The sequence below is a fragment of the Pristiophorus japonicus genome, chromosome 8 (assembly GCF_044704955.1).
Source record: "Pristiophorus japonicus isolate sPriJap1 chromosome 8, sPriJap1.hap1, whole genome shotgun sequence".
Lineage (NCBI taxonomy): Eukaryota > Metazoa > Chordata > Chondrichthyes > Pristiophoridae > Pristiophorus > Pristiophorus japonicus.
Window position 1 is genome coordinate 91,832,998 of NC_091984.1, and position 14,264 is coordinate 91,847,261.

The following is a 14,264-nucleotide window of genomic DNA, read 5'->3' on the forward strand; positions in this document are numbered from 1 at the left end:
CTCCCTGGTGTATTACGGTAGAGGCCCCTCTCCCCGGTGTATTATGGCGATGCCCCTTTCCAGGTGCATTACGGTAGATACCCTCTCCCCGATGTATTATGGCGATGCCCCTTTCCAGGTGCATTACAGTAGTGGCCTCTCTCCCGGAGTAATACGGTGATGCCCCTTTCCAGGTGTATTACGGTAATGACCCCACTCCCCTGTGTATTACGGTAGAGACCCCACTCCCCTGTGTATTACGGTAGAGGTCCCTCTCATGGTGTATTCCGGTAGAGGCCCCGCTCCCAATGTATTACGGTAGATGCCCCACTCCCAGGTGTATTACGGTAGAGGACCCTTCCCGGTGTATTACGGTTGAGACCCCTCTCCCCTGTGTATTACGGTAGAGTCCCCACTCCCCGGTGTATTATGGCGATGCACCTTTCCAGGTGCATTACGGTAGAGGCCCCACTCCCCTGTGTATTATGGTAGAGGCTCCTCTCCTGGTATATTCCGGTAGAGGCCCCGCTCCCGGTGTATTACGGTAGAGTCCTTACTCCCCGGTCTATTACGGTAGAGGCCCCTCACCCGGTGTATTACGGCCGGGGGCTCTGCTTTCTGCTGCCGCCCTGATCCACTCCTTTTCTCCGGTACAAATGGCCGAGCGCCGCGCCTTCGCCCAGAAGATCAGCAGGTAAAAGATTTTCTGCCCGTTAGCTCGGCGGCTTCTCGATGTATAGCGAGCGGTGGGTACCGGAGGCCTGAGCGCCCGCCGGCCTGACCCGGCCCAGTCGGCCCCGCTTTGTGCCCCCGAACAGTGACTGCTGGTCGGGATTGGCCACAGTGCAGGAGCTCATACACTACATTCAGTCAAACATCATTAAAAGGCAGCGTGCCACACGTTAGTAAAAAATAAACAACGGAACATGATGCAGCGCAGATTGAGAAGTGATTGCAATTAAATTAGTGCCAAGAGTTCCCAACACGGTGCAGTAGCATCAGATACAACAACATCGACAATACCGGCTGCTGGAATGTGAGGGAGATAGTGCAGCACTGCACGAAGTGTAACTGATCGATATTGTACATTAATGTCACATTGCTGGCCATAATCGGCACTCTAAATGCAGTGCAGTATAATGCCAGAGAAAGTACCACAATGGATACAGTGTAACTCAATGGAATACAATCATCTTTATTGTATCCTAAATATTATAATTGAAGACAATGACATATTTGTATATCGTGTATGTTATATTGAAGAAGATACGCTGTTCTATAGTGTGAAATGTATGATGTTTGCTCTCTGGGTGACCACACCTGGCTCTGCTATGTACCATTTGTGGATTCAATGCTGATACTCCCGTTGTGCACAGGAGAACTTGTACAACTAAAGTTTAAATGTAAGCAAGCAGAATAATTAAATTGTCGAAATAGGGGATGTTTGCACATTCACACATTTACAGTAAAATAGTTAGTCAGTTTGGCAGCTTTTAAACCCGTTTTTAAAATGTTTGAAGTCTAGAATGCAATCCTGCAGATAAAATCTCAACTAGATTTGAAAAGGACTACCAGCTGGCATTGCTAACTCCACTTCTAACTACTGATCCTGCTACTTGAATGAGGTTTTGCAGCCTGTTAAACTGTATTTTTATGTAATTTCAATTTTATTTTTCATTGAAAGATATTAACATTTATGTACCATATTATAATTTGTGCTGCTTCTATGCATGTAGGTAAAGTATTTTACATATTTAAAAAAAGTAGATTGGAGCTTTTAAAATACTTCAAAAATCTATTTGAATATTCGTGAGTTATAATACAATTTTTTTCAGGTATATTAATTTATTTTGGGGAGAAATGGAATTTACAATACTATATTCAGGATCTAAGGAAATTAGAATTTTATTTGAATTATATATTACAAATGTGATTTAGAAAGATACATAAATATAATCAGTTTCTAGCATGGGGTGAGAAATTGGTAAGCACTGCAGTTATTTGCCACAATTGCATGGTTATTGAGATTGTTACCTCAGATTGTGGCTGATGGATTTCCTTTGTGGCATCTGCAAAGAACCCCAGAGTTCAAAGAAGTGTTACTCAAGACTCGAATGGTCTAATTGTGCTGCAGTTTCTGCTCTTGACGCATCCTGGTTTTCATCTTGCATCACTGATTTAAAGGTCCTTCTAATTCTGGCAAACGGTGCAAGAATGACATTGCTTGGGCTACAGCGCAAAATTGCCTTTAAAGTTTGATTTACTTTACCACCATTTTATTTGATGATTCGAACAATTACTCAATGGCAGCAGAAGGGTTTTTGTCCAAATGAAGTTTATAGAAACCAGATGGGTAAGGCTAGAGGGCAGTGGAGCATTCCCCATACCTGCTGTTACACCTTTCCCATACAGCCATTGAGATCTAATTCTTACAGTATCTCCTGCTCAGCATACTTCTTTTGCCACACAGAGCAGGAATGGAACCTGTAATGTTCTTGGTGGGCATGGCTCAACACCACCCCGAACGACCAAAGGCATTTCATCATTTTATTTTTTAACCAGGAAAGTAAGAAAATCTGTCACTTCGTGTACATTATGCTTAATCTCATTAGTAAAACATTTATTTTCTAAAGTATTTGCATGAGATCAGAAGTTACTGATTCAGTTGTCTAGAATTCCAAGTCACCTTGCTCCTACAGTCAGTGTTTTATTTGCAGACTTTAACTGTTCAATCTCTACCATGAAGTTGATGCATATTTTAAACAGGGTTACACAGTACCCTTGTTTTATACACATGGGTCTGACTGAGTACTCCACAAGTCTAAGTACCAATGTTATCCTAACATAGTATTGTAGCATTCTGGCTGGTGTGTTGGTGTACTTAATTAAACCTAGACACAGTGCAGCATGCTTGAGATTCCTGATACAATACTCTGAAGTAAAATACAATTTTCTTTGTCTCTAGGACTGTGGCAGCTGAGGTAAGGAAGCAGATCTCTGGCCAGTATGGCAGCTCTCCACAGCTGCTCAAAAACCTCAGTGTTGGGGCAAATGTTTCCCACCATTCAGTAAGTTCATTTTTTGAAGATAATTTCTTAGCACTTTTACAAGCTGTTGGCCGTTACTTTTGTTTGATAAAGAAGCCTTTTGTTAAATTTGTTGTTCCCTGGATGGCTCGTTTAGTGACCATACTGCTCAGAGTGGAACTGAGCCATGCAGAGCAGGACAGTCCTAGATTCCACCTTGGACATGTGCCGAGTTAGTTGGTCCTCACTCAAGGCAGAGCTGTCCTCAGCACCTCTTGCCCCTGATTGCTATCTAGTAACCCCGGCTGTAAAGTACTGGTGTATGGAAGTTGGAGGACAGGATTGGGCTCAGTTGTAGTGACATGTACAGTCAGATAGCCTGTTGATAGTCACTGTCAAGGTTTTCACATTAAAAGGACACTTGGGTGAGGTATCAGTGGGTGGCCAAAGTCCATGCAACAGACCAAGCAAACGATTGAGTCTTCAGGGTAGGAAGGGAAACTTGACTGCATTTAATACAGTGTAAAATTACTACCCGTTATGTTTTTGATCCTGTAGATTGCTACACGCCCATTTCTCCCTGAGGGAGAAAACAAAAAGAATGAAAAGAAAAAATTGACCAGTTCCCCGTAGGAGCTGATATTCCTGCATCCTCCTTTGTTAAAATCACAGGCTGATGTTTGACACTGCTTTGTGGAGAAGTGGTAATGAAATTGAATACAATGCAATTGATCACACTTCCAACAACAAAACAAAATCATTATTAAAATGAAGAAACCGTCAAACTCAAAATTAGAAATAAAACAGTAACGGTGTAAATAAAGGGTAGGCTAGTCAGCAACTGAAAAGAGAAAAGAATGCGTAATTAAAATGTCAGTCTTTTGTCAGTACTATAAGATAAATAATGTTGTATCCACTAATGGTGTGGTCTCCTCTATACTGGGGAGACCAAATGAAATTTGGATGACTGCCTTGCCATACACCTATCTCTGTTCTGTATGAAAGATGAACAAGAATTTTAATCAAATCTTTTTCTGTTTGAAGAAGAAAGATACAATAACCTGTCTTTTTCTCTCTACAGATGCTAAGTAATCTGCTGTATGTTTCTGTTTTTGTTTAATTTGTTTATTGGTGTGTTCAATGTGTTAACCTGTTGGAGATCCCTGCTTTATATTTGTTCTACAAATTCATCTTTATTGTTGGGGAAGTGGGAGTGGTCATTATATGTAGAGGGCAGCAGGGTTACGATGTGAGGATGGATCAGTACTCTCGAGTTTTGTGTCGAGGGAATTTTTCCTATATATAACCTGGGAATGCTCCATGCTCCATGTTCAGAGTGGATGCCCAAAATAAAGTGTTTAATTCCCTAGCTTTACATCCCTCAATTTGATCATGGAAATTGATAATTAAAAAAAAATCAAGTCCTCGAAGTGCAGGATTGGCAATATGAATTTAATGGTTTTACCCCTTGAAAATTTGTTTTTAAAAGTTGAAATAAACAGAATCGGATTCTAAATTAAACAATGAAGAAACACTGATTGAAGATCATGAATGTAAAGAGGATGGTAGATGTGGAGTCGGGGGAGGGAAAGAAGTCATTTAATGTGGTAGGTGATAAAAGGATTGTCCTTGATGCACTGAGCTCCAGAATTGAGATTTATGATTTAATTTCTATTAAATGTAAAAAAAAATTTAATGGTACATGGACAGGGACCAAAAGCAAAGATTCATTTGTTAACTGAGATTTGTGGTTCAGAAATGCTGATGAAAGCCCTTTGTTGTGATGTATTTTGCGAAGTTGCTCCGTCCCAGCCACATCACTGTGAAAGTGATAAACATGTGAACGTTGTTGCATGACTCAGTTAAAAGGTGACCATAGTGTAGGAAAACCACTACCTACATTGCTGATTATTATTGATTCGATGCTATGAAATGTCTTGTTTTCTGTGCTGACCAAGAGGATAGTTTGGCCAGTTGCTCCCAGATACCTGCTAGTGGTCTTGTGGCTACTGGGAGGGTAACAGACATGTTGGTATCTTGCTGAGCTTTCCACTCAGCACCTTGTTACAATGGAGCACCTGAAATGGGGACATTCAATGGAACCAACATAGCCTGCAAGCATTGCAACATGGTTGTAATTTCTTGCATAAAGGTGATTAAATCAGATGTTTTGAGATTGGACTGAAAGCACTGTTTTGTAACCTTATGTTGCTCTCAGAGCTGAATGGGCAATGTAGTACAATTAGTCTACAGTACAATGTGCAGCTAAAGTAACCGTGCTAGAATCAATAGATCTGTTCACTCCCTAGACACAGTAATCTGTGATGCTGCTTACTCCTAGAACCAGTTGTCCTCAGTCTGATTGGATCCATCTCCCCTCTTCTCCTGAAGATGACCCCTGACCTGACCGTTGACACTTTGGACAATTGGCCGTTCTTCATATTGAGCTGAGACAATGACTATCAATATTTGAGTGTCGATGGTTTTACAGCCAAGCCTGATCTTGCCCTTACCCATTGTCCACACACATGTACTTTCCAGCAAAAGTAATCGAATAGTGACACTCACTAAAGAAGAAGTACTCGATAAAATAATGAGACTAAAGGTGGACAAGTCCCCTGGCTTGCATCCTAGGGTCTTAAAAGAAGTGGCTGCAGAGATAGTGGGTGCATTGGTTGTAATCTGCCAAAATTCCTTGGATTCTGGGGAGGTTCCAGCGGATTGGAAAACCACAACTGTAACGCTCCTATTTAAAAAAGGAGGCAGACAAAAAGCAGCAACCTACAGACCAGTTAATCTAACATCTGTCATTGGGAAAATGCTGGAGTTCATTATTAAGGAAGCAGTAGCAGGACAATTGGAAAAGCATAATTTAGTCAAGTAGAGTCAGCATAGTTTTATGAAAGGGAAATCATGTTTGACAAATTTGCTGGAGTTCTTTGAGGATGTAATGAGCAGGGTGGATAAGGGGGAACCAGTGGATGTGGTGTATTTGGATTTCCAGAAGGCATTCGATAAGATGTCACATAAAAGGTTACTGCAAAAGATGAAAGTTCACATCGTTGGGGGTAATATATCAGCATGGATAGAGGATTGACTAACTAACAGAGAACAGAGAGTTGGGATAAATGGGTCATTTTCCGGTGGGCAAACAATGACTAGTGGGATGCTGCAGGGGTCGGTGCTGGGGCCTCAACTATTTACAATCTATATTAATGACTTGGATAAAGGGACCGAGTGCAATGTAGCCAAGTTTGCTGATGATACAAAGATGGGTGGGAAAGCAAATTGTGAGGAGGACACAAAAAATCTGCAAAGCGATATAGACAGGTTAAGTGAGTGGGCAAAAAATTGGCAGATGGAGTATAATGTGGGAAAATGAGAGGTTATCCACTTTGGTAGAAAAAATAAAAAAGCAAATTATTATTTAAATGGAGAAAATTTACAAAATGCTGCAGTACAGAGGGACCTGGGGGTCCTTGTGCATGAAACACAAAAAGTTAATATGTAGGTACAGCAAGTAATCATGAGGGCAAATGGAATGTTAGCCTTTATTGCAAGGGGGATGGAGTATAAAAGCAGGGAAGTCCGGCTACAAGTGTACAGGGTATTGGTGAAGCCACACCTAGAGTACTGCGTACTGTTTTGGTCTCCTTTTTTAAGGAGGAATATACTTGCATTGGAGGCTGTTCAGAGAAGGTTTACTCGGTTGATTCCTGAGATGAAGGCGTTGACTTATGAAGATAGGTAGAGCAGGTTGGGCCTGTACTTATTTGGAGTTCAGAAGGTAGATGCAGAGACGATGTTTCCACTTATTGGGGAATCTAGAACTAGGGGGCATAGTTTTAGAATAAGGGATCATCCATTTAAAACTGAGTTGAGGAACTTCTTCTCAGAGGGTTGTAAATTTGTGGAATTCTGTGCCCCAGGGAGCTGTGGAGACTGGGTCATTGAATATATTTAATGCGAAGATAGACAGATTTTTGAGCGTTTAAGGGAGTAAAAGGTTATGGGAGCGGGCAGGGAAGTGGAGCTGAGTCCATGATCAGATCAGCCACGATTTTATTGAATGGCTGAGCAGGCTCGAGGGGCCAAATGTTCTTATGATCAGGAACTGTGACTGATTTATCTCCTTGCCTAGACCAGGGATGTTAAGATGAATTGTTGAGCCTCTATTGCCATCCCGACTGACATCAACTGACTAAGCATTGAGCAAGATTTCATCCTCCATCTTTCCTGGCCTGTTGTGCCTCAGTATCACACTGGGCAGTACTGATTCATCAAGGCAACTCTTCTGTAGTGCAAGAACAGAAACCTTAGCAATTACATAACTACCCTTTGTACCTGAAATGTGAATAATCCATTATACTGGGCTTGATGCACACATACAGTAGACTATTAATGATTTTAGTACTGTAAGTGTTTGAAAATGTGAAAGTAATATTAAATTAACTAATTATGTTGAAAGTAATTAACAGCTCAAGTAAGTCTCAGGAGTTCACACTTGTATCAGTTATAGACTGTAGTGTAATCAAATTTATCATTCAGTCACTTAAGAACATCCACAAGAATTTTTTTTTAATGGAACAACTTTTGTTCCTTACACCGGCTTGGCAGCAGGAGCAGAATGTTTATACTTTTCACCTGTGCACTACAAAAAAATTCCATGCTAAACCACAGGCATTACCACCCTTCGAGACTGCAATTAATGAACAGGAGACCTGAATTTACCTATTAAAACAGTCCTTGGATGCACAGACGTGACAATGACCAATCTCTTTTACCATGCATTGAAATTTACAAGTCATGGCACAGCAATATGTTGTGTAATCTAATCATATAGTAATCTATTTTAACAAAAATCTCTCCCTCCAACTTATTGTTCTCCTTTCCTGAAGGCACTGACCCTACTCCAGCTCTTCACCAAAATGACAATTCTTCATATGGGAGTGTAGACAATGAGTGTCAACTGGCTGTTGGCTTGTGGAGCCCACATAGGTGTATTTTCAAGTAAGAGTCAGAGGATAGTAATTGGGAGTAGGAACTCTAGCCACTTTCTTTTTCTCCTTTAATTCCCATCAAAGCCCAAGGCTACAAGAGCTAGTTGTAGCACCTCTACACTTACATTGCCCTGGGTGACTGCGAACTCCTCACAAACCAGAAGGCAAATCTTGTACTTTGCTGACGTGTGACTCAGTACTTACTGGCTAACGTTGCTGAGCCAGCAGCGGAGCTCAGTATGACATCCTTAATTTCCTGGAGGAAGGATTTGCTTTGTGGAAGCATTATTTCCTGTTTGCACATCTGTAAGACAAAACATAATGACCCAAGTAATTTTAGATTTAAATCAAGCTTGACAAGTGAGTCCCTCTCATTTAACCTTGGATTCCTTTCAGCTTTGCCGGAAGCTGTTTGCACATTGATCCACATGTCTGTACATTTTCTGAAATGATTTGTCACCTCAATAACTTTTAAGCATTTGGCAAAGTTACACCAAGCTGGAGATGGATTTTCTCTTCTCACGCTCTCAGGATTTTTTCGGTCACAGTGAAGCTGTTTAGATTTGTGTCTGGTCAATACGCTTGACTTGGCACAACTCCTGAGACTGGGAGCAGAATTGTGAATTTGAATGGGGTTTTAGAAGCTTTATTGGTGACTTTCTCAAAGTCTTAGATTTATCTCAACCCTTAAACCATTGTCTCACTGGACCAATTTGTGAACTATGAGCTAAAATAAATGCTCGTATTGCAATAATAAAGCTTATCTGTGTATAATATACTTTAAAATATAATTAAGAAATATTTTCTATGTCACATTAATCCGTATGCCACATCCGAATTTGTAGGTATCTATAGTGTGAAAAATCATCCGTCACACTTTTCTGATTGCCTTGAATAACAATTGTCTATTCAGTTAAGCATGCTCACTTATTTAAATGTTTGGCAGGTTAAAAACAAGCTACCAAAACGAATCATGCATGAGCATGAAACCAAACAAGCCATTTCTTTTCCAAAACAAACAATCTGGAAACACCAACCATCACCAAATGAACCAATCAAATCACTGAAATTATTTTGATTTCTGAGTTCACACATAAAAAAAACCCATCAAGCCTATCTATAGAATTGAGTGCATTGTGTTTGAAATGTCTACAATAAAGTTTGTTTTGAGTTCTGAAGGTTCGACTCCTTGCTTCTCCTTCTCTGCAGCTTCAGTTCTTCACCTTGGCTTTATTGATGATTGTTTCCCTTAGAGTTCGGCCCAATTGCACGTATACACTCTGGGGCTCTAAATTCATTTTGAACCCATCACATTTCAGAAGGATAAAGGTTATGCAACCCCATATCATCTCCATCACCGTGACTGCCTACTTTTACCTCCGTAATATTGCCCGTCTCCGTCCCTGCCTCAGCTCATCTGCTTCTGAAATCTTCATCCATTCCATTGTTACCTCCAGACTCGACTATTCCAATGGCTGGTCGACCACCTTGCACCCTCCGGAAACTTGAGCTCATCCAAAACTCTGCTGCACATGTCCTAACTCACACTGTTCACCCATCACCCCTGTGCTCAGTTACCTACGTTGGCTCACAGTCTGTCAACGCCTGGATTTTAAAATTCTCATCCTTGTTTTCAAATCTCTCCACGGCCTCGCCTCTCCCTATCTCTGTAACCTACTCTAGCTCTGCAACCCTCCACAATCTCTGCACTCCTCCAATTCTGACCTCTTGCACATCCCAGATTTTAATTGCTCCACCACTGGTGGCCGTGCCTTCAGCTGCCTAGGCCCTAAGCTGTGGAATTCTCCGCCTAAGTCTCTCTGCCTCTCTACCTCTCCCCCTCCTTTAAGATGCTCCTTAAAACCTATGCTTTGATTAAACTTTTGGTCATCTCCCCTTATGTTGCTCAGTGTCAAATTTTGTTTGATAATGCTCCTGTGAAGTGCCTTGGGACTTTTTACTACATTAAAGGTGCTATATAAATGCAAGTTATTGTTGTCTCAGATGTTGCTAAATCAATCTTCATGTGAGCATGGACAGCAAAATTTAGCAGATTAATTTACTGTGGAGGGCATTAGTACCCGAATCTGATCATGTCCTCATTTGATCAACAGATTTTTAGGTAAGGATATTAAGGGATAAGGAGCAAAGGCAGGTAAATGGACTTAAGGTACAGATCAGCCATGATCTAATTCAGTGGCGGAGCAGACTCAAGGAGCTGAATGGCCTACTCCTGTTATGGTCAGCTCAGCCCCTGGCCTTGTAGGAGTTTATTAAATGCTGTGCATTCGGGGATGGGAGTGAAACTTTTGAGATCATCCTGGATCTTTCAACAACAAAAAATTGGGCAGGGAATTAATTAAATTTAAGAAGGGCTGAATTTGGACAATAATTATCTCTGGAAATGTGTTATTTCCAGGTTCCGCTAACTGAGGCGGTGGATCCAGTGGACTTTGAGGATTATGTGATCATGCACCCTCCTATAATTGATCCAGGTCCCTTGAGGGACTTGCTGGAATTTCCGCCAGATGACGTTGAAGTTATCTACAGCTCCAGAGAATGCCGAACGCTCGTGCAAGCTGTACCTGAAGAAAGGTAAGAAATTCATTCCTAACTGTGCGAACCAAAACATTTTGCTCAGATGTAAGCTTAAGTGTTCAAATAAAAATGAAAACAATAAGGGTCAACCAACATGGGAAAGAGGTTAGATGAAGGGTTCCATTTGAAACATTAAATGTTGCAGATGCTGATGAATTTGCTCTGCATTTTCAGTATTTTCTGTATTTATTTCAACATTTCAGTATTGCTGATTTTTTCTCTTTCTACAGTTTAATTAGACAAAAGAGAGCTGGCTGAATTACAAGGAATTTACTTTGTCAAGCTGAACTTGAATTTTTTTGCTCATTGCGCGCCAATCTAAGGGACCGAGGGTCTAGTGAGAAGGAGGAACTGAAGGAATCCTTATTAGGCGTGAAATTGTGTTCGGGAAATTGATGGGATTGAAGGTCGATAAATTCCCATGGCCTGATAATCTGCATCCCAGAGTACTTAATGAAGTAGCCCTAGAAATAGTGAATGCATTGGTGATCATTTTCCAACAGTCTATCAACTCTGGATCAGTTCCTATGGACTGGAGGGTAGCTAATGTAACACCATTTTTTAAAAAAGGAGGGGGAGAGAAAACAGGCAATTAGCCTGACATCAGTAGTGGGGAAAATGTTGGAATCAATTATTAAAGATGTAATAGCAGCGCATTTAGAAAGCAGTGACAGGATCGGTCCAAGTCAGCATGGATTTATGAAAGGGAACTCATGCTTGACAAATCTTCTAGAATTTTTTGAGGATGTAACTAGCAGAGTGGACAAGGGAGAACCAGTGGATGTGGTGTATTTGGACTTTCAAAAGGCTTTTGACAAGGTCCAACACAAGTGATTGGTGTGCAAAATTAAAGCACATGGTATTGGGGATAATGTACTGACGTAGATAGAGAACTGGTTGGCATACAGGAAGCAGAGAGTCGGGATTAACGGGTCCTTTTCAGAATGGCAGGCAGTGACTAGTGGGGTGCCGCAGGGCTCAGTGCTGGGACCTCAGCTATTTACAATATACATTAATGATTTAGATGAAGGAATTGAGTGTAATATCTCCAAGTTTGCAGATGACACTAAGCTGGGTGGCAGTGTGAGCTGTGAGGAGGATGCTGAGAGGCTGCAGGGTGACTTGGAAAGGTTAGGTGAATGAGCAAATGCATGGCACATGCAGTATAATGTGGATAAATGTGAGGTTATCCACTTTTGTAGCAAAAACACGAAGGCAGAATATTATCTGAATGGTGATAGATTAGGAAAAGGTGAGGTGTAACGAGACCTGGGTGTCATGGTCCATCAGTCATTGAAAGTTGGCATGCAGGTACAGCAGGCAGTGAAGAAGGCAAATGGTATGTTGGCCTTCATAGCGAGGGGATTTGAGTAAAGGAGCAGGGAGGTCTAACTGCAGTTGTACAGGACCTTGGTAAGGCCTCACCTGGAATATTGTTCAGTTTTGGTCTTCTAATCTGAGGAAGGATGCTCTTGCTATTGAGGGAGTACAGCGAAGGTTCACCAGACTGATTCCTGGGATGGCAGGACTGACATATGAGGAGAGACTGGATCGACTGGGCCTGTATTCACTGGAGTTTAGAAGGATGAGAGGGGATCTCATAGAAACATATACAATTCTGACAGGACTAGACAGTTTAGATGCAGGAAGAATGTTCCCGATGTTGGGGAAGTCCAGAACCGGGGACACAGTCTAAGGATAAGGGGTAAGCCATTTAGGACTGAGATGAGGAGAAACTTCTTCACTCAGAGTTGTTAACCTGTGGAATTCTCTACCGCAGAAAGTTGCTGATGCCAGTTCATTGGATATAGTCAAGTGGGAATTAGATATGGCCTTTACAGCTAAAGGGATCAAGGGGTATGGAGAGAAAGCAGGAAAGGGGTACTGAGGGAATGATCAGCCATGATCTTATTGAAGGGTGGTGCAGGCTCGAAGAGCTGAATGACCTACTCCTGCACCTATTTTCTATGTTTCAATCTGAAGGATATATTTGGCAGAGTACAAAATCATCAGCCCAATACGCAACTGCAATAAAAAAGGCATACAACTAAATTAACGTATATATTAACAGAGACAGAGTAACCCAGAGTTATTAAAAGAAATAGGTGAGGAAATTGCAGACGAGTGAGTTAGAATTTCCCATAACACTCTAGATTCAGGAATTGTGCTTTTGGATTGGAAAATTCAATAAGTCACTCAATTATTTAAGGAGGGAGGGAGAGGTAACTACAGACCTGTTGTTTAACATCAGTTGTGGGAAAGTTACTGGAATCTATCATCAGAGCTAGCGTGTCTGATCACTTGGACAAGTATGAGCTGATCAAATATTTCTGAAGATAGGTCATGTCTGACTAATCTAGTTGAATATTTTGAGAAGGGCAGTGACAATGGAAAGGGCAGAGTCTATGGATGTCATCCATATCGACTTCCAGAAGGCATTCGATAAGGTTCCAGACGAGATTATTAGCACAAATGAAAGCGCATGGAATTGGAGTTAACCTTGTGACGTATTGGTAATTGTAGGAGACAGAGAGTGGGGATAAAAGAAATGTTCTCTGATTGGTGGAACATGACCAATGATATTCCCGGGGATCTGTACTGGGATCTCAGCTTTTCTCCATTTATATTAATTACTTTGATGAAGGAATAGAGAGTTAGATGTCCATGTTTGCAGATGACACTAAGTTAGGAGGCACAGTAATTTGTATAGATGGGAGAAGGAAGTTATGAAGGGAAATGGATAGATTGGCCCCGATTTTACTGTAGCAGGACATCGAATGGTGTCTGCCGTTAATTAGACCTGCCCTTGCACGTTTGGGTTTTAATTTTTTTGCATGGAAAATTGCTGAAAGTGTGAGCTGATAACGTTGCAGCGCCGGAAATAGGGCATCTCTGACCTGAGTGAACAGGACAAGCAACTGTGTATCTCCTTAATCAATCAGATTGAAGGATTGTGAAATTAACAGTGCAAGGACTGAGAATTAAGTGTAAATTAGAGTGGGTGAATTCAATGTCAGGTACAGAAAATTAAATAAAGTGAGGGAAAGAAAGATTGGATTCAGAGAGAGAGAAAAAAAAGAGACAGAAAGGAGAAGTAAAACTAAACTACATTTTTCCAACAACTATTAATACCTGAAGGAATGCGACTCCACATTTGTATTAGTTAATTTTCAGTGCCAGAGCAGTTGATTGGAAGTAATTAACAATTATCACCTCATTAAAAGGGTTTTTCAACTTGAAATGACATGACTTAACTTTCTGTGGTGAGTTTAGTTCATATCTACCGCGCAAATACAACAACTTTGCACCATTCAATACGTTTCAGTGGTGACACTGACAGCATGAAGCTAACGGTGGAGTTGTGCAACTCGGACAGCAACTTTTGGGTATTGGCATTTTACCGTGCATCTGCTTTTCGCCTGAAGTTGCTGCACCGTTTACGCATAAATAACGGCGAGCGCCATTAGTCTCACCGTTATTTTGACAGCAAAATCTGACCCGTTAATGAATGGGTAAAACTGTGACAAATGCGATATGTGTGCGCACTAGGTCCGTGCAGCAGAGCAGGTCTCCAGTTGTCTTGGTTAATCCTTGCCACTGGATAAAGGCCTAGCTCTGTCAAGCCCGTGCGGTGGCTGATTTGCAACGGTCACCACATGTT

The 14,264-nt window shown here is 41.3% G+C and overlaps 1 protein-coding gene across 8 annotated transcripts in view; it reads left to right on the forward strand.

Moving 5' to 3' along the window:
- Positions 1-556: 556 nt before the first annotated feature.
- Positions 557-14,264, forward strand: part of dock7 (dedicator of cytokinesis 7) — a 193,195-nt gene continuing 179,487 nt past the window's right edge. For all 8 annotated transcript variants that reach the window (XM_070887063.1, XM_070887064.1, XM_070887066.1 and 5 more), the window contains exons 1-3: positions 557-673; positions 2,945-3,047; positions 10,425-10,600. In XM_070887063.1, the coding sequence (XP_070743164.1) occupies positions 636-673; positions 2,945-3,047; positions 10,425-10,600 (317 nt within the window). In that variant the 5' untranslated portion in view covers positions 557-635. The remainder of the gene's footprint in view (positions 674-2,944; positions 3,048-10,424; positions 10,601-14,264) is intronic.